This window comes from Fukomys damarensis, unplaced genomic scaffold (genome assembly GCF_012274545.1).
Source record: "Fukomys damarensis isolate Sample0158 unplaced genomic scaffold, DMR_v1.0_HiC HiC_scaffold_12, whole genome shotgun sequence".
Lineage (NCBI taxonomy): Eukaryota > Metazoa > Chordata > Mammalia > Rodentia > Bathyergidae > Fukomys > Fukomys damarensis.
In genome coordinates this window covers 51,069,982-51,091,118 of record NW_022900924.1, presented here as the reverse complement: position 1 = coordinate 51,091,118, position 21,137 = coordinate 51,069,982, and the positions used below count along the sequence as shown (strand labels likewise).

The 21,137-nt window shown below is 42.0% G+C and overlaps 1 protein-coding gene and 1 pseudogene across 2 annotated transcripts; both read right to left on the bottom strand.

Moving 5' to 3' along the window:
* Positions 1 to 10,568: 10,568 nt before the first annotated feature.
* LOC104862298 (ferritin heavy chain) lies at positions 10,569 to 11,144 on the bottom strand. Of its 2 annotated transcripts, none has more exons than XM_010624154.2 (2): positions 10,966 to 11,144; positions 10,569 to 10,933 (listed from the first exon to the last, which is right to left on the bottom strand). In XM_010624154.2, the coding sequence occupies exons 1-2, from the start codon at positions 11,102 to 11,104 to the stop codon at positions 10,569 to 10,571; spliced, it is 504 nt and encodes a 167-aa protein (XP_010622456.1). In that variant the 5' UTR covers positions 11,105 to 11,144. The 2 variants fall into 2 exon arrangements, with proteins under 2 accessions (XP_010622456.1, XP_010622457.1); XM_010624155.3 differs by having other exon boundaries at positions 10,569 to 10,922; positions 10,973 to 11,144.
* Positions 11,145 to 15,680: 4,536 nt separating this feature from the next.
* LOC104862497 lies at positions 15,681 to 16,193 on the bottom strand (annotated as a pseudogene).
* Between the last annotated feature and the right edge of the window lie 4,944 nt (positions 16,194 to 21,137).

Here is a 21,137-nt window from a genome sequence, read left to right as displayed (position 1 = left end):
ATTATAATGCTGCCTCCCCTAAATGGGTATGGATTGAAGGAGATCTGTGAGAAAGGTGTAGGAAATGACAAGCATCACAGTGAACTTAAGAACTGAGAAGTCAATTTGTTATTCCATTTATAGTCTTCGGATCTCTTCCTTAGACCTGAGCATCTCAGCAGGCAGAGTATTATACACTGTGTAAAGTTGAGCCCTTTTCATTCCATACAGCTGCTGTTGCAAGCCAACTTCTTTGTACATACCCAATATTCTTTTCAAAAATCATCAATGGTAATTTTAATGGACTTGACTGTTGCATTAAAGTGCTGTGACGGGGGCCGACGGAACTCACTGACACTTGCAGATCCCTCCATAGACCCCGGTTTTCAGGCACATAGGGTGGCCCCAGGCGTAGGTCTGGCCAACGGACTGTGAGCAGATTGATAGGGGTCACTCCCGGGTTGGTGTAATTCAGGGTCCAACGTGCCCTCCCCACGGCGTCTTCCTCTGCAGCGAGAGCGGAGGTAGACGCTGAAGGGGATGGTGGGGTCTCAGTGTGAAAGGAGCTCGTGTCTCTGCGTCAGCCTTTGGAGGCGAGCCTTCACGGAGAGCACGCCAACCCACATTAGATTAGGACGTGGCCAAGAAGCACTCTTGTTTTGTTAAGTTTTCCTGACGTATGAAATTTTGGGATCATTTCTTTCTTACCACTTAGAGCCCAACTCCCATCTCCACTGCCACTCTCCGGTAGACTCAAAACTCCACCCATGTTTCCTCGGGGGCAAGGGCAGCAAGTTCCTGGATGCAGGCTGGAAATGGACTTCTCCTTGTCAAAGGACACACCTGCTGCCGATTTTTCCTGCTGAAAAGTGATCTTTAAATCTACGTGTTATTTGGAGGAGATCATGTGACACCATTTTCTTATCTTGACTCATATAACTGAATGCCATATATCCATTGCACTCGACTCTGAAGTTAGAATATGACCTTGAGGTGCATCCTAGATATAGTCGAGAAACTTGTGTTCTTCCCAGGGCTAGACATCGTACATAATAACCAGAAGGCTTAAGATACAAAAGAGTGATGTTTTTTTCATTCATTTATTCATTCAGCATAGAGGTATTTAGTACCTAATATTAGTCTCAGTACTACATTCAGAAAAGAACTGTGTTGTGTAATTTAGTGCTCATTAACCACATGTAGCTATTTCAATTTAAACAAATTTAAATTAAAAATAAAAAATTCACTCCTTTGCTCACACTAGCCACATTTCCAGTGCTTAGTAGCTACTGATAGCTAATACCTGCCTCATTGGACAACACAGAGGAATATTTCCATCACCCTGAATGCCTGCTAGAATAGCACTTGTCAGAGAGGAAAGTGAACAAATAAACAATTTTTAAACTGAGAAATTATTTACATAAAATGTTACTAAGTGTGATGGAGGAGTTAAGAGCTTCAGAATTCATCCCGTCTTCAGGTCAGGAAGTCTTGGTGTTGGAGATGAAATCTGAACTAGGTTTTAATAGATGAGAAGGAATTTGCTAAAGTAAGAGAGAGAGCAAGAGAGGACATCCCACTTACAGTGAAGAGCAGATGCAAGGTTAAATAAACACAGATAAGTCGGCAAGTTTGGTATGGCTGGAGGGAAAAATACAAAGGATAAAACCAAAGTATGGTTGAATGTGGCCAAAGCCACACAAAGAAGTGACTGGTAGGATAGAAAGTGTCCAGGGATCAGTTCGTGATGGAAAACCAATGAAAGTCTTTTCAGTGAAAGCATTAATGTAATCAGACTGACATTGTGTTAAAGGCATCTACTGGCACTACTGATGCTCAAAGATCAGATTCAGGGTATTTGTTTTTTGGTCCCAGCAAGTGAAGACAAAAGCAGTGATAACTGAGTTGAGGAGGAAGAACTCAATTCTAGAGATATTTCTGTATTAGAATTATGAAGTTAGCTCACAAAGCTACAGACCAAATTTTGATACCTAATTCAGAGTGTGGATCTGAGTCAGGTGATGGCAGAAGTTTGGCTGTGGGGATGGATGACTCAGTTTCTTCTCATGTAGAATGAATAGACAGGGTTTGGCACACACCTTGAGCCTACCAGATGAAGCCTGAACTCATGAGAAAGTGGGGTGAATATCAGTGCATCTGTGACCTTCCTAGCATTTAGACAATGGAAACTAAAGAAAGATCACTTTCTCCGTGAAGTCCATCTCATTGAAGAGCCTCTTTGGATATTACCTCTCTGATGAAGGGTATTGCCTTCTAGAGCACTTTTTTTTCATCTTAGATTTCCATTCTGTACTCTGAGCTGTCTTAACACAGGGCTATCTCTATGTTGAGAGATGGTGTTATGAATACTTGAAGGTGAGATATTTAGAATCCGTGTAACTTTCATTCAGTTCATAGAAGTGTCTCCTATGTCTGGTAGGAGTTGATCGCAACTGATAAGAGCTTGGTTCCTGAATTATGTGTTTCTGACTCATAGTTCAGTCTATCAAAGTAAAGTATATTCATCATGATTTCTCAGAAAGAGGCAGGAAGTGTGGCAAAGGCAGTTGGCCAGATTAACCAGGGACTCTATTTCCCTCTGTCAACATACCATTGAGTCTGACTTCCTAGTCAGTTGAGTAAACATCCTTTCATTATCCCCTGTGTTCTCTTTAAGTAAGCACTGTCCCAGTGGCTTTCTGTTAGCAAAATGTTGAAGAAATCAAGGAAGATAAATTAGTAAGGCTGGAAAGAGGGCAGTGGGGATTTGTATTTGATGCCCTGAAATTTGAGTATGGTGAGTTTAAGAATTAGAGGAAGGTGGTGTGTGCCATTCTCTCCCCAGAGCACTGCCTGTGCTAATAGAAGACACTGCTGGATCAAACACCTTCCAGGAGAGCGAACATCCACAACCATGTGTGAAAGCAGAATTTAAGCTCCTTTTTAAAATTGCAAAAAGATTAATATTGGCAATAAATAAGGGCCGGGGAGATAAGCTCAGTGGCCCTGCTCCTCCCTCACAAGTGCAGAGTCCTGAGTTCGATCCCCTGGGGCCCCCCAAAGTAGAAATAAACATTTCTCATTTAAGAGTTTATATTGCTTCTAATTAGTATACTGCTCATTTCCAAAATGCAAGACTGAAAGTGCATCAAAACGAATACATTTCTATTACTTTCTTTACACCTTTGGTAATTTTTTTCCCAAGATACTTTTTCTAAAACACTTAGCAAGTTCCAGTGATCATAAATTTGATGACGGTCTTAGTCAGTTTGTTCTGCAGTAGCAGAATACTTGGGACTGAGTAACTCACAGAGAATAGAAGTTTATTTCTTACAGTTCTGGCACCTGGGGAGTTCAAAAACATGGCCTCAGAAGCCAGTAAGGGTCTCGTCTCTGCCTCCAAGATGGTGCCTTGAACACTGTATCCTCCAGGTTGGAGGAACACTGAGGGCTCACAGGGGAGGAAGCAGAAGACATCAAGCTCATTCCTGCATTCCCTTTCTGCGATGTCATTAATTCATGAACATGGAATCCTCCTGACCTAAACATCTCCAGTTAGGCAACTCCCACGGTTGCCCTGGAGATTAAGTCTCCAATGCATAAATTTGGCACAATTCATGTAGACCACAGCAATAGCTTATTTTTGATATACAAAATGTCTCTTTTTGTTGTTGCTATGAGTGCTTTTCTTATGTTGTTCATATTATTTGTCAGAAATTAGTGTCTAGTAGGAACACTGATGAGGCATTCAAACTGCATTAGTTGATGTGTTTACTAATCCTTTCTTAAAGTTATACTGTACTAAAACTGGTAAAATCCCAATCTGCTACAGAGTTAAAATGAAAACTGGGGCTGGAGATTTAGCTCAGTGGTGCCATGCCTGCCTGGCAAGCTCAAGGTCCCGAGTTTGATCCCTGGTACCGAAGGGAGTAAAACAAAGATGAACACCTTATTAGATACCTGCTCCTTCATCTTTTTCTTCTTTCTCTTTTTTTTTTTCCTGGTGTTGGGGATCAAACTCAGGGCCTGAACATGCCACTTAAGGGCTCTACTAGTTACCTATACCCCTGCCCTAGTCATCTTTTTTTTTTTTTTGGTACTGGGGATCGAACTCAGGCCCTTGTGCTTGTGAGGCAGGCGCTGGAACCACTGAGCTAAATCCCCTGACCCCTAGTCATCTTCTTATAGCAGCAGAAATAAAAGTAATTTTGGCAGTTTTCCTGGATATTAAACATAATAGAAAACCTTCACCTTGTTTCGATTAGTTTTGATGGTCACCCAAGTCATTTATCACCCTACTCATATTAAATACACAGTGGCTGAGTGTGGACACTTATGGAGAAAAGTCATGCAACACAGGTCTTGCTGGAGGAAAGCAACATAAATGATGTGTTGAAAGAAACCTCTGGACATCAGGAAATCTTTATTCTGGCCCTCTTTTCTGCCCTGCATCTGATCTCAGAGTTACTATACCTTTATGAGGAAATCCTGTACATATTTCACTGCAAGACTGCCTGGTAGCTTAGAAGCAATACAGCGCTAAAGAGGTCCTGGAGATTTTAGGTAGATTATCTCCATTTGTTAATTAATCAAGCCATTTAGAACAATATACTGGGCCAACTTCTGGGTTACCTGGTAGAAATCAAAAGATGAGACTGAAAATGAGACATGGTCTGTAGACAGAAAGACTCAGTAGCACGAAGAGGTCAGCTCTTTCCAAATTGCCTTTTTTTAAAGGCATTTGAGACAATTTTAAGATTTTCTTTTAAAAAATACAAAGGAAATAAACTCTGTCAGTTAATACAATTCAGAGAAGGAGGGAAGAAGTGGAGTTCCAGAGCAAAGGGAAAGCGAATCCCTGTTTAGGTTTCCACATTCCCACCCATACTCGCAGTACTCACAAAGCAGGAGCATAGCACACAGGGGAGCTCAGAAAGTGATGCCAAGGTGCTGAAACTACCTGGAAAGAAAACTAGATGCACCAAACACAGCAGTAAATAACCACTGTTTAGCAGAAGTGTGCCCTTGAACAATGGGGGCAGTAATCAGGTAGCTGAACTGCTGCCACTCCCAACCCATCCTCAAATAAATAGTAAGTGTACTGGTATAATTGTGTTAGCTCAGCAAAGATGGACAGTCTTTCACTCATTCAAGACAGACATTGCCACAGCTACCTGAGTCCTGGCAGGGAAAAAGACAATTGTAGAATCCCGGGTATACTGAAGTTTCACATTTACGCCATCTTCTCTCATCCAAATATTTGTTCAGTGTAATTCTCTTAAAGTTTTCAAGGCCAAGATGGATGACACCACTTTAGAAAGACTGTGGGGAAATAAAAAGATCCATCCACTAAGATGTCCTCCTGAGTCTTCTGGTTTATGTGTCAGTGGTGTTCCAGGTTCCTTCACTTTCCATCAAATTCAGCTCCTGTCATTTTTTTCTAACCTCAGTTCTGATATGCCAACCTTGATTCCCCCATCAAGGGATGGGCACAAAAGTCTGCTCTACTCTTAGCGTCACATCACAGAGGGTATTGCTCTTCCTGAGGGAGTTCACGGAATCGAGGATGGACTTAGCATGAGTACTCGTCATTATGTTTTTGGGGGCCATAATGCCTCTTGGATTCTGCAACTTGGCTGCTGGCTGCCCAGCTGACAGGGTTAGTCCTGACCCAAGGGGAAGGGGTGGGTGAGAAGCCAGCAGGTGGCTCAGTGGGCTGAGCACCGCCATGCAGAAATTGATTTTTAGAGTCAACAGATCCCAGGGAATTTTTCATGAAACTTGGCACTGATTCTGACACGTGAAAGAGTAAAGAACTGAGAAAAGCCACGTTTCTCCAAAAAGAACATTGTCCTTCCAGATGACACTTAACTGTAAATCTATAGCATAGACAATGTGGTGTAGTTCAGGGTAGACAAAGAAATAAATAGAACTAGATATGAGCCTTGCATATATAAATGTATTCATAATAAAGATATCCTCTCATATAATGGGAAGAATAGTGGATGATTTAATAAACGATGACTGTTGACTATGTAGTTTTTTTTTGTGTGTGTGAGACAGGGTCTCACTATGTAGTTGAGACTGACCTGGAACTCACTAAGTAGCCTAGGCTGGTCTCAAACTCACAGCGATCCTCCTGCCTCAGCCTCCCAAGTGCTGGGATTACAGGCGTGCGCCACCATGCCCTGCTCGACTATGTAGATTTTTAAAACCATGAAATCAAATGCCTGTTTTATGTTATACACACAAATGAATGCCATGAAAATTAAAGTCTTCAACATAAAAAAACTTAAAAATTTTAGAAGAGAATATGAGAATAAGAAAGGATTTTTTAAACAATACTCAAGAGGAATAAACGATAAAGGAAAAATTATATATGTTGTTGCAATAGCATTAAAATTTTCTGTCAGTTAGGAAATACTTGCAAAGAAGGTAAAAGAGAGACTACAAATTGTGAGAAACAGATCTTAAGATGTTAGGTGGAATGTAAAGAAATATATATTTTCCAAAACATGCAAAGGAGAGCCAGTGGCATCGAGGTTCTTTTGGAACTGGAGTAAATATGGGCTAAAAAATAAATAAATAAATAAATAAATAAAGGGAAAATCAGTTTCAGTTGTATTCTAAACTGCAGGAGAGGGACCACCTCTCTCTTTTTGGGCAGAAGACTGAGAAAGTAAAACAAAGGGCTCAGGGGTAGAAGTGGAAAAGTGATGGTTACAGTATTAATTCCATGTCAGTACTGGACAAGACGCCAATGAAACGCGCTCAGGTGATCAATCAGCAATGGGACACAGCCATGTAGGCTGATAGTCTCCTGGGTGGAAAAGAGATCAACATACCAGAAACCTGACGAGGAAATAGGCACAGTGAAAATGAGACAGAGAGTGATTTCCTGCTGTGAAGTAAGATTTCTGGGGTGAGGCAGGAGGGTCACAAGTTTGAGGCCAGCCTGGACTCCGTGGCAAGACACTGTCTCAAAAAACAAAACAAAACACAATGTGAGATTTCTAGCTGGGTTGCATTCCTAGGCCTGGTGATTAAGCACGATAACTTTTCCTCTTTCCCCCAACTCTCAACAAGACAACAGAGAACATCTACTCTGAGAATCTTTGCAATATGAAACAGGACAAAAAGAACTTGCAAAGGGCTAATGTTGTAATAGGAAGTAACAGTGGTGTAGAAGGTTTCACAAGAGAACGTGCCTGGCTGTATTCGGTTTGCCCTCCGTGAGCTCCAGAGTCTTGGTGGCTGTGATGAATCTTGCCTGAGATGGGGATTTCATTTGGCCTACACCAGAGGGTTTTTGAGGAGAAGGAAGATGGGCTGAACATGGAGGTCCTGTATCTGGAAAGGCCTACATCAGTGGTTTTCAGACCAGCAGCAATAGCATGGGAACTTTTTAGAAATTCAGAAAACTTGGGCCCTTTTACAAATCTGTTGAACCAGAAGTTCTTGGGGTGGGGCCCAGTAATGTGTTTTAACAAGCCTTTCTGGTGAGCACACTGGCGTTTGAGAACCACTGTCCTAGATGTACTATTTTAAATTGTCAATGTAAGCAGGTGTAACACTATGTAATTACGTGCAGGCACTGCACATTGAGCTGCTGTTAACTGCTGGTTCCTTTTGCATAGAAGGTTGGTGACAATCTTTTGTAACGCTTACTTTTCGAGACATTTGTTTTGGTTCTCTTCTATGCCCTCTTCTATTGGTCTTATGGGAACAGACAGCAAAACAACTGAGGAATTTTTATAGCAGTGTAGAGGATTCAAATATCCTGTTGTGCTCTTCCAAAGCAAGAATCGCGTCATAGTCATCTTTTCCCTTCTCATAACAGCTTTATTCAAATACAGTTCATGTCCCATACAATTCACCCATTTAAAGTGGTTCCCCCAATTCAGCGGTTTTTAGTGTATCCACAGAGTTGTAAAACCATAAACATAATTTTAGAATATTTTCATCATTTTACGGGGAAACTCATACCTGTGAGTAATCAATCATTCCTTGTTTCCTCCCAAATCCTCCAGCTCTAGGGTACTACTCATGTATGTTTTGCTCCTGTAGATTTGCCTAAACTGGCCATTTCATGCAATGCCACATGGTGTGATGTTTTGTGACTGGCTTCTTTCATTCAGTGCACTTACTATTTCCAAAGTTCACCCATGCTGTAGCACCTCTCAGAACTTCTTTCTTGTCACTTGCTTAATATTCTCTTATATGGATATATTACTTGGTTTACCCCTTCACTAGTTGATGGACATTTGGATTATTTTCACTTTTTCATTATTATCATTAATTCTGCTATCAACATTTAAGTACCAGTTTTGTGTATCTGTATATTTTCACTTCTCTTGAGTATGTGCCTAAGTGTGATACTTTTAACCTTTCGAAGAGCTGTTTTCCAAAGTGGCTGCACCATGATCTCTCAAGCAGTAGTTCCCTGAGCAAAAACATTTTGTTTTTCCTCTGCTGTAAATGATCTGCTATGAATTCCAGTCCCAATTCTCTATGAAAATTCCTCCGTAATATTTTGCCCTTGTTATTTTCTTTGTAAACTATCAAAACTATTTATGCCACACATGTTTAGGATTGAGTAAAACACAAGCATTGGCTAATGCTTTGTATTTTGAGTGACACCATAGTTGCTGCAGAATTCATCAACAACGTCTACTCTACCTTTAGTTTTGCTGTAGAAAGTTTCCATCTCAGGCTTCCATTTTGTTGAGGTTTCACTATCAATATTTCCATCATGGTGTAATGCTGACATCAGCAGTACCAGTTTGCTTTTCTTTGCCCTATTGGAGACCAATGCAAATCTTTCTGAAATCCAAGGTTTGTACTATACAATTCTCTGTTTTCAAATTGCAACATTTTACTTGGAATTTCTGCTTTATTCTTGTGTATAATTCCTGCACTAGTCAACTTGTGCTCTGTTAGAAAATGTAACATTGATTGGAAATCGGTAAACCAATTATTGATTGTCATATTCCAGTTAGTTTGGGAGATGGGAGGAACAAGTCTGTTCATAGCATCATTTAGTTTATTATTATGTGAATAAGAACCCTGTAGTTAAGGTCCAGGATAAATTTCTAAGTTGAAAGCATAATAAGTCTTTGCATATACAAGGGCATAAGTTTTTATGCCATATTTTGACCCATAATTTTTAAGTCCTTTACATTCCATTCCTGCAATTACCATGAGACATCCCTGATAATTATGTCAGACTTATGAATGCTTTCATTTTGGTTAGTAAGGTGTCATAACAAAAACATTTTTGAATACGGCTATTGGTGCATACAGAACATTTTACTTATATTTCAGCCTTCGCGTCTTTCACATCATCTTGCACTATTTCATCTGTTACAACTTCCAACATTGAATGGTAGTGCTGGCATTCAGTCCAATAGATCCTGCCAAGATTCTCCCTGTATTTTCAGACCTAGTTCTAGTATTGGATCATTTCATTTGGTTTCAATACCACTTTGCAACATTTCAACGAGTCAAATATGCACTCATTTGCTGCTTTCTTTGTTATCTGAATCAAGGAGGTCGGCACGCCCTTTGCCTGTATCAGTTGAGTCTTGCTCCATTTCACTATCGCAGGAACATTGGTTCACATGACCAATGTCAAAGTCATCACCTCCATGACCATCATCATCATCATCATCATCATCATCCACCCACACCACTCTTCTGTTATGAAAACATGTATTTTACCATAAGGGTTCATCTTCATCAACCATGCACAGGTAACCTGATGATTCACTTTTGACCTCTTCCAAAACTTGCAAATCTGGTTTTTCATATGCCGTTGTACTGAATTACATTACCTCTACCAGAAAAATCAAAGAAAACTTTGTTTTAAAACAAATCCTACAGTGAGGTGGGTGTACTATACTCTCTGTGATGTTCAGGTAAACATACACAAAACCTGTTAGAGCATCATGTGGGTGAAGATCACAGTTTGACACATGTACATACCTTGCCATTCCTTGTACCAAGTGGGTAAACACAAAGATTGCTTCCTGTGCACAGCTGGATACTATTAAGCTAAAGTAAAAATTTACAGTAGAAAAGTAAGGAGCGCGTTTGTGAAACCCAGTATTATGCTCATAGAGTTTTCACTGCTTTCTTTTTTTTTTTTTTTTGCCATTGAAAGATTTCCAATAGTCTAATTGCTTTTGTAATTTGTGAGTAATCTGCTTTTCTGTTTTTATCTTTGAGATCCCTCAACCTTTGCTGCTCTGCAGTCTGATAACGATGCTATCTGAATATGGATTTATTTATCCTGTTTTCATCTCATTACCTTTCTTTTTTTGCAGTTTTTTTCATTACTAATTTTATTGGTACATGTTTTTGAGAGATCCCCTCAAATCTATCTTTCAGTTCAGTAGTTGTCTTATCAGCTATATCTAATCTGGTACAAAGTTTAAAAAATTTTTGAGGGGGTACCATTTTCTTTATTTGAAGTAATTAAAGAACTTAAGTAGATCTGGTGCAATGTATAAAAAAGGCAAAGGTACCCTAGTTGCCCTGGCGAAGTCAGCCCAGGCTTAGCTCTGGTCACTGTCCCCAGGGTGTGCTTGTCAAAGAGATGCTCTGCCATGCTGGACTTGGGGGAGCCCCATCTTGGGCAGGTTGGTCACGTGGTCACCCAGCTGTTTGATGAGCTTCACCTGCTTGTCCAGGTAGTGAAGCTCGACAAAGTCACACAGGTGGGGGTCATTCTCGTCAGTGGCTAGCTTGTGCAGCTCCAGGAGTGACTGGTGCACGCTCTTCTCCAGGTGCAAGGCGCACTCCACCGCGTTCAGCCTGCTCTCCCAGTCGTCAAAGTCTGGTTTCTTGATGTCTTGAAGGAAGATGTGGCCACCGCGCTGGTTCTGCAGCTCCGTCAGCTTCTCGGTGCGCAAACTCTCCTTGTGAGATGGGTGGAGAAAGTACTCGGCCATTTACACATGTGTGATTTATTTATTTCACTCAGGGTTAGGGCGAAGTCAAAGTCGTAACACACAGCCAGGTAGATGGAGGAGCGGTGGAGCTCCAGGTTGCTCTGGCGGTGTGTGGCGGCCTCCGCGTCCTGGTGGTAGTTCTGGGGCACCTGCGAGGGTGAAGAGGGCTTCATGGCAGCGGCAGGCCACGAGGCTGCTCCATCCAAGCATCTGTTGGAGCAGGAGGCCACAGCGACGCTCACCAGTAGGACTGTAAGTAAAATATCTATTAAGGTACTGATTTTCTCTTTTGCTCCTTGACATAGCCTTGGTGCCTGCCTCCTATAATGCATCCAAGTAAATCTGCAAAATTATTCAATAAATAAATGAGCAAATGTATTTTTTAAATTTTTAGAGCTATGTATGTCAGATTTGCCTGTTAATTTCCATAATCTTGTATTGTGTTTTCAGTTTTTCCTATTGGCTCTGTTCACTCACTTGTTTTATGTCCTGTATACAAAATGTCTATGATTTGAAGTTCTTGAAATATAATCCTGCTATTTCTCATAATTGCATACATTGGTGGCTGATTAGTGTTTTGCACGTAGCCTCATCTTCAGTGTAGTTTTATTTGTGAGGCACTTATGCTGCTTGAGTTGTGTGCACTTTAGCTTCCAGAAAGGTTTTCACTTTTGCTAGGTGCCAGAGGGATACTGAAGGCCAAGGATCATTTTGAAATATTTATATTTAAACCATAGGAAGCATGACTGTGAAATTCCAAAGAGTGTACACGTGATATTACCTTTCCCAATACTAACATACATGTCTGAGAGGAATTTCAAGTGGAAAAGTGTCATGATTTAGATTTTTAAAAAAATATGCCCCCAAAGTCTCATATGTTTAGAGGTCAGGCTTTCAGAAGGTGATTGGATTATGAGGATGCTGTCTGTATTCATCAGTGGGTTGCTCCACCGGTGAGTTGATGGCTGTGTGTGCTGGTGGGGGTGCTTGTTGGAGGTGGTCACCTGGGAGTGGGACCTGGATTCTTGTCCCTGACTCCTTCCTTCTCTCTCTGCTTCCTGATTGCCATCAGGTGAGCAGTTTTCCTCTGCCAGGCCCTTCCACCATGCCATTTTTGCTTTGAAGGGAACCAACCATGGACTGAATCTCCCAAAGCATGAGCCAAAGTAACGGTTATTAGTTGAGCATTGGGTATTTTGCCTCACTGGCCCAAAAGTGACTAATACAAAAGGCAAAGAGGATATTAAATCACAATTCACAGTTCAAGGCATACTATCCTCACTGTTCCATAGATGATTTGCTTTAAAAATAATATAACAACCATGTACAATGTCAGGACCCAAGACAAAAGCTCTAACAACACTGACAATAACCTATATCTAATCTGTGATTTTTTTTCTGTACCTTTTTGTGTTTCTGAGGTAACAACTATAAACTATATTTATCACTTCTTTACATATCCATATATAATCTATAACCTTTAAAGGTTTTCATTTAATACTCTGTTGCTAAATTCACTTATATTGTCTCCCGTCACTACAGTTCATTAATTGTAACTGCTATGTAATATTTCATTGCGTGAATATAACAAGTTAATATTTTCCATTATCCCACTGAGGAACATTTGAATTTTTCAGAGAGTTGCTATTGCGACCAATGCTGCTATGAACATTCTTACTCACCTTGTTTGTTGTTCATGTGCAACTGTCTGTTTGGGGCATTTACATCCAAGAGACATTTGTGGGTCATGTAGACTGTGTGGATGTTTCAGTTTAGGAGGTAATACCAATCCTTTCTCTGAGTGGCTGCACGCATTGGTGTTCCCACTAGTGGTATATAAAACACCCACTAGTGGTATATAAAACAAAGTCCTGAAGGTCCACTTCTCTTCTTTCATGTTCACGATCATGGTTAAACATTTTTTAAAATCAGGAACTCATTATACATTATGTTTTACTCTGGTCCAAGAACTATAAAGGTAGAGAGAACTTAGACCCGTGATTCATGGGGTAGTAGGTATAGGTTACAGATGTTGGGGCTGAGACGTAGGTCAGCAGAGCACTTGCCTGACGTGCCCAGTATCTCAAACTCAATCCCCAGTACTGGAAAAGAAAAAAAAAAAAAAAAAAAAAAAAAAAAGAGAAAATTCTCAGGAGAGATATTTTTTCCTTACAAGGACACAAGCAAGCAAAGACAGATGAATTCCTATGTGACAAGCAGAACACTGCTTTCTAGTCAACGCTTACACTCCTAATGCTTAATTCTGAGGGGCACAAACCTTCTCTTTATTCATTGAGATATGCTAAAAACCACATCCTTAGGTTACAGAGGCAGAGCTCCCAGGAAAGCCTTAACTTCTGCTTGTCATTATTGGTCTGGTTATCTTTGTCTTTGTTCTCTGGTGATTTCTTTTTTTCTTTCTTTTTTTACTTTTCTGTTAGTTCAGTCATGCATTTAAAAGAATATTTATTACGCATTTCCCCAAACCTTTAGAAGTCTTACAGTGGAAAGAAATTATTTCAGATGATCTAGTCTTCCATTTCTGGAGCTGGAAATCTCAGTGGTTCTCCCTCATTGCTGAGCTACCAGAGCATAGAATCCCTGCCATGCAAGGATTCTTGGCAGTTTGCACTCAGTCACTGCACTGAGGGTGAGGTCCCTGTGCCATGGGAAATCGTCTCTTTCCATGCTGGGTTGCTCTGTATCTGGGCCTCTGCCATGTGCTCTACTGTAGGAGAGAATCTGCTCCATAGATAGCTCTATGAATCACTTCCAAATTCTTTCCTACCATGCTCAGGCTGGTGACCCCTGACCTACTTTGTATCCCCTCGTCCTCTCTCCCGGGAGCTCTTCACCCACCTCCAATTTCCTAATTTGAGAACTGGGTCAATGATTGTCCATAATGTTTGGACTTGGAAATTACTAATAAATCTAGGTTAGTGGTGAACTGTAGTGATTGGGTGGAGACGGTAAAGAAGCCATCTTTTTGATAGGGTGGGAGTTCAGGAAAGTGTCTACCTAGGAAACTGCAAAAAAGAGGTGGAAATAGTAGAAGTAACAGATGGAACACTTATCTGTTCTATGAGGTGGGGATTGGTATTTATCATAGCCGCTGTACTGGTAAAAAAGAGTGGGCTGTCAGAAAAATTAAATGACTTGCTCAGTCATCCAGTTAGGAAGTGGACTAAGTTGTGCCAAGACTGAGGCCTCACATCCTCTTTTTTTTTTTTGCTTCCTCACATTCTCTGGTAAAGTGGGATATTATACAAAATACTACTGTGGCAACTTTGAAACTTGGCCACAGATTCAGACGCTTGTTTCATCAAGAGATGAGGAGAACTGTGACCATCACTTTGACCAACAGAATGAGATGGGACTGACGCTTGGTAACTTCCAAAGCAAGATCCCCAAAGGCTGCGTCTGCCTGTTGCTCTCGGAACACTCACTTTTATCTGGCTTTGTCTGTTCATTGACTCAGTCTTCATTGCTATAGGGACTTCAGAAATCTTCTTGCCCAATAATCTCATTTTACAATGAAGAAACTGAGGCTCAGATTGGAGTGGTTTATATAGCAGAACTTACAAGGCAGTTCTTGGTATTGCGCCCGCACTCAAAGCCAACTGCTGGTGACACTGAATAGACCTGACAGCCCTACTGACTACAAAAAGCATTCAATGTTCCTTCTCTCCAATGACAGGAATCTACAATGTAGGATCATAACCTCAATCTGCATAGTGTCATCACTTACGTGGAGGAGGAGATGCAAGGGACTATTTCCAATATGTACCGAACTCACCAGCAGCCTTAAATCTCTGAGGGCTCAGGATGAAATGTATAAGTTTCCAAGGAAGAGTCTTGGGAGGACCTGTAGATCCTGATTTCATCATTGAAAACTCAGAGGGAAAAAAAAGATACCAGCGATCTTCTCAGTACCATCCTATTTTTGTTCACTGAAAGGGAGATGCTATCCAGTCCACAAGGGCAAATAAGAGAGATCTGGGGATGAAGAGAATGTGAGGAATGAATTTCTTAAAGCTGGAAATTGTGTCAGGGTATGGGAGGCACACAGGCAAGAGGGGCGATGACTAGAAGTGGTGTTTTCTCGGGAAGACTGGTTAGCCTGGGGACTGAGTAGTTCAGGAATCAACTGATTGGGCCAGGGATTTAGCTCCATGGTTCCACCATCTGCCTTGAGAGTGCAAGGTCCCGAGTTTGATCCCCGGTACCAGAAAACAAATATCAATTGATTGAACAAAAGACATAATACAGTAATATTGATGTGCAGGAATATATAAGGCTTATTCATTGAGGAATTGTTTGCATAAAAGCCTAAGAAAATTAGTCATAGCTTTTAGCATCTCTCATAGTGGAATATTATGTAGAGAGTAGTCAGGTTAGTGCAATTCTAGATTATCATGAAAAATTTTCTATAAGTATTTTTTAAAGAAAAATACATCATGTATATGAAATAGTAGCTCATATGTGCATTAGTCCATTTTCTGTTGCTATAACAAAATACCTAAAGCCAGTACTATTTTTTTTAAGTTTAAATACACTTTACTTTTAGACAACCTACATGACATTTTTTTCCTCTAAAAAACAATGCCTCCACTCCAAATAAATCACTGTCAAAATAAACGAAGCATTCAAGATGACACCAGTCCCATTTGTCTAAAATCCTGGGGTTGTGTGAATAAAAAGTAGCAGCCAGTTATGACAAGTGATAGATCCAAGGTAACTGCGAATCTGCTAACATTTTTCCATTTCTAAACCATCCTTAAGGAAAATCAGAAATGGAGTCACCCCGTGGTAGTCCAGGAGAGCAACCTCGCCATCTGAAAATTTTTGAAATGACAAAGGACGTGCTCGATTTGTTTGCAGCCCCTGGCATGCAAAGTTTTACTCTTTCTGGTCTTTGTTTTTCAAGTTTGCCTTTGATTGAGTTCATGTAATCATTGAGGTACTTCTTGTAGGCCCTTTTTTGTGAAGCTGGTTTCCTGCAGGTGATGGTTCCTGACAATATCAATGCCAGTGACTACTGCGCTTTCAGTACCTTTTGTCCTCAGGGCCTTCAGCAGTGGCATTTCCACCAATGAGCGAGTCATCAGTGTCACCTTCTGTGCTACTGACCTTCTTGCCCTCCACCTCCAGCCACAGCCTGTCCGTGGTCTCCTGGATCTTGTAAATGTTGGGGAACATCTCATCGTGGCTGATGAGGTACTGGTAGCTATCATGATGATGGCTGAAGGGAGAAGTGGCCATGCTAGCTTAGCAGGAGCCTGAATCTCAGAGCAAGCACAGTGCAAAGCAAGTACTTTTAAACAAAAAGTGATCTATTTATCCCGTAGTTTGGGAGGCTGAAAATTCAAGGTTGGATGGCCCATCTGTTTGGCCTCTGGTGAGGGTCACCTCATCTGTGTCAGAACATGGCAGATGGCATGATGGCCAGAGCATGTGCAAGAAGGAGCCATCACATGACAAGTCAGAAAGCCAGAGAGCAGGCAGGGGTCAGTGCTGCTTTTCTTGTAACTACCCACTCTCCTGGAAACTAACCAGGCATTGTAGTCAGGGTTGGCAAGGGAATAGATTTAATAGAGGACACATAATTTATAAAATGATTTTATAATAATTCACCCCCAAAAGTCAAATGTGGAGGAGTGCAAGAGATCTAGACACACAGTAGAGCCACAAAGAACCCAGTTAAAGCCCTGGATCCCACAGCAATGTCCTGCAAAAGTCCAGGTGAAAGTCTATAGCCCAGGGCAATGTCCTTCATGAATCCAGCCAGAGGCCTAGAGCCCACTGTCTTGTGCAAGTCTGTATTGAGGATCTGAATGGGGAAGGCCCAAAAGTCAAGGGTGGAAGCTAGAAAGCCTGTGCCGGAGGGGTGAAGGATCTGTGCCAGCAGTCTGAGGGATCAGCACTGGAGCCAGGAAGCCATGCTCAAGTCAAAGACCAGAGCCCCCCTGAGGAGAACAGCAGCCATTCCCAGTGACAGTGAGGACCCGAGCTCCTCCACCAATGACGAGAACAGTCATGTTCCCATCGGGTACATCAGCCAACGCCAGCCTCCCCAGGAAAATCCACAGCAAATGATCTCCATTTTTATGCCATTGGCAACAATCCTCAGGTGAGCTGTCCAGGCGCAGAACCGTGCTGACTCAGTTCAGCTGGGTGTTCCAAGTTGATCATTAGTTTATCCACCAGACCAGGGTTCTGTGAGAACTAAATTAATCTCTCCTGAAATCCTATCTTCCCAGTGTCATAATTATGTCTCAGTAGGCCCCACCTCTTAGAGTTTCTCTCACCTCATAATGCTGCCGGGCTGAGGAACAAGCTTTGAACACATGAGCCTTTGGAGTCTACACTCAAACAAAATATTTCCAACAAAATATTAGTAATGGTTACTTCTGGGGATTAGTATTTTATTATTTCACATTTGTATAGTATTTTGTACTGGTAGAATTTTCAAGTAGTGTTTTCTACCCTAATGTAATTCAGAGTCTTTTTAAAATTGTATCTCTCTTGCTGGGGATTTAGCTCAGTGGTTCTGCAGTCTAATAAGCACAAGGCGCCCAGTTCAATTCCCGGTGCTAAAAAAAAAAAAAAAAAAAGTCTTATCTTTCTCTGTGGGAACAGATTTCTTGGAGAGAGGAGAGTGTGGAGGGGAGCAGGAGGAGGCCGTATCTTCAGGGGCTGGAGTGAAACCAGATGAGGGCGTGGTCATCCTCATGTACAGATCTGCACCAGGGAGCACAGGCTGTGCAACCGCATTCTTTCCCGCTTTCCTCTTGATGTCCCGCAGGACTACTTGACGTTCGGAGTATGCAGTATTCTCAGCCTTATCCCTATTTGCATGCTTAGACTGGCTTCCTACCTGTCCGATGCCAGTCAGCACTTTGAGTACCGCCTGAAACCTTGCTGGCACCCTCCAGGAGATGTGGGATTATAAATATCTGTTCATCCATCTGCTAACTGAGCTAGACTCCGATTGCCTCAGTGACAATCACAGCGATGCAGATTTTAACTGCAGGGCAGCCAGGAAAAGTGCCCCATGGTCTTAAAGAATGGGAAATGCTATGGTAGCAGAAGACAGGACGTAGAATGTTATGGAGTAATGAATAGCTGGGGCCAGGTTAGTAGTTATGCTAACAAGACTTCCAAGCAGAGCGGGAGAAGGAAAATGCTGAAAATTTCAATCCTTAAATTAAATAAAAATTTAAATAGGAGAAAAGTCACATTACCTTGTCTCTAACAAGGTACTATTTTTCATCTATTACATTGGCTACATTAAAAAGTTTTTACAATACAGTATGTTGGTAATGTTATGGGAAGTCAGAAACATTTGTTCAGGGTGAGGGTAATCGGTATTTTTTGGAAGGCAACTTGGCAGTATCTGTCATTTATTTGGCTAAAGCAGTCACACTATAAATTTATCCTACTTATAAACATACATATGTATGAAATGACATGTATGCAAGGCTACTAGTGATAGTCTTTTTTTTTTTTTTTTTGTAACAGAAAATATCTGGGAACAACTTGAAAGCCACGGATAGAGAAACGATTAAATAAAGGGCTAAATGTCCGTGCAATGGAATACTCTGTAGCTTCTCAAAAGAATAAAGCAACTCCATGTGTACTGACTGGAATGATCTCTGAGATACAGCTTTAAATGAAAAAAGAAGTGATGTGCATAACAATATTTCTAATCCACTAAGTTTGTGAGTAAAAAGGGGTATATATAGATGTATAAACTGAATAGTCACAGACATGTAATAGTTGCTAAGGCTGTGAAAATACTCAGAAAACAAAGCATGAGAGACTGGGCCGCTTACCAATAGGAATTTATTTCTCACAGTGGCAGAGGCTGTAAATTCAAACTCACGATGGCATCAGGGCTTTTACTTCTGAGGCCTCACCCTCCTTGGCTTGCGGTTGGCTGTCTTCTCGCTGGGCCTCAACACGGCCATCATGCTCTTTAATCTCCTCTTCTTTATAAGACACCAGGCATCTCGGGGTAATGTTTCCCCTAATGACGGTGTTTAGCCTTATTCACCTCTTTAAAGACCCTATTCTCCAATGGGCCACGGTACACTCTGAAATGCAGGAGGCTGGACCTCATCATGTGAATTTAGGATGAGGAAAGAGCCACAATTAGCCCCCAATATGCACACTCGGGAATACACCTCTGGGAGACTGAGCCAGTGGTGACTGGGCGACCACGCTGCTCCTGCGGGGGAGGGGACTGCTGAGCTGGTGAGCAGGTCAGGGACAAATGCTCTTCACCCTCTGTGTCTTCTGAAGTTCGTATCAATCACTTGTCATACATAGTTTAAAACTTAATAGGTACAAATAAGGGAAAGACAGGCCATTTCCTTCCTGCTCTGTGTGAAGCATTCCTTCTTAATTTTTGGTAGAGATGAACGATTTAGGCATTGAAGTCAGCCTCGAAGTTCTGGATCTGCATCTTTTTGAGTTTCTCTGACTTGGAAAAGCGTTTGTTTTATGTAACTGTCAGTAACAACCTGCTGAGACTTGTCCCATGTAAGACTACCCAGCCTAGCCTGGAACAGTTCCTTTACACCGTCCATATGGTCCTGGATGGTGGTGGTGGAGGAAATTCCTCTTAGGGATTTCCCCCTTGGAGTGCAGGGTGCCCTGTCTCTGCTCCTAGACCTCTTGCTCCCTCCCTTACCCAGCTTCTCTGGCCTCCTGGCTTCCCGGAGAGGCTACAGCTGGTGGGACCCTGCCTGAGGACTGGCTCTGGTGCTCAGACTGCCCATTGCCAGATGTCCTACAGTTTCATCTCTGTGAGGTTTTGTTCCATCTCACGTCTCTTCTATGGTACCAGGGATTGAACTCGGGTCCTTGTGCTTGCGAAGCAGGTGGTGGAACCACTGGACTAAATCCTCAGCCTCTCCACCCATTTCTTGAAGATTACCTACCTGCCTTGGCTGCTGTATTTATGCTGGCCACCTGGCTCCCTCAGTCCTAATCCCAATCAATACTCTAAGCTTTCGGTACTTTTCTACAGCACTGTCACCTTCTAACACACTGTGTAGTCTTCTTGTTTGTCTTCTCCACTAGAATATAAGCTCCGTGAAGTCAGGAATCTTTGGCTACGTTGGTTCACAGATGAGCCCCCTGCCACCACATCCAGGCAAGGCAGTCAGGAAGCGCTCTGTAACCATGGTAACCACGTGCCTTTCTTTTGTGCCTGAGAAAGGAACCTCTAGCCCTAGACTTCACTACCTCCTCTCTCCTATCATTTCCCATTTATTACGATGACAACAATTACGGTCACCTCACCTCAGTGTCGGGCCCCTGCTACGCACCTGACTGGTTATCTCACTCCTCCTCATGACTGCTTGTGATTAAGGGATCAAGAACATGCTGATTTCTGCAAAATATAAGTAACGCAGGCAGGGTCATCAACAATGAAGCAAATGCCCTCGAGCTTTTCCACGCTTTTAAAAACTGCATTTATGATTTTCTGCGATAAACTGAAGTGTGCGTTTCTGGAACTGCGCCGGTCTTCCCTCGGTCTTTCTGTCTCTCAATGCCTGCTTGTTCCCCTTTCTAAAGCCTAAGTCTACTTGCCCATTTTAAGAAGAATTTGATGAGTGAGACTGGGCGGGCTGAGAGCTGTGCTCAGATAAGACTCATGATAGATGCAGATTTTTATAGCAGTTTTGCTCCACAAACGAAGGTGAGACTCCTGCGAGGTGCTGGCCATGGATTCTAAAGGCGCCCTCAAGGAGACAGTCGCGTAACTGACTCCTCCATCCTCATATCTAGTTCCGTTCAACTTTTCCCCAGCAAAGGCAGCCTGGCCAGTGTCACCTCCAAATCTGGATCTGGATGAGCAAAGGGATGTTCAAGGCCAAGAAAAAAAAAAAGGTCCCCATATTCTCGATGGTTTGTACTCTTGATTTTAGATGAGTCAATACAAGGGTGAGAATCAGATACAATCGAACAACAGAAAAATCCCCAAAATGTCTTTTAGCAGGAAAGCATTATGCAATTTCTTGAGGTGTAAATTCACCTTTCTAAGGATGGATGCCCCGCGGGTACAATTACAGATGGCATTTTTAAAGCGAGCAGTTCTTCCTGTTTTATTCTCTGAAGCCTGGCTGGCGAGCCTCCATGGGGCAGAAGTGGGGTAGCAGGCTGGGAGGAGCAGGCTGACCAGAAGCCCGGAGGGGA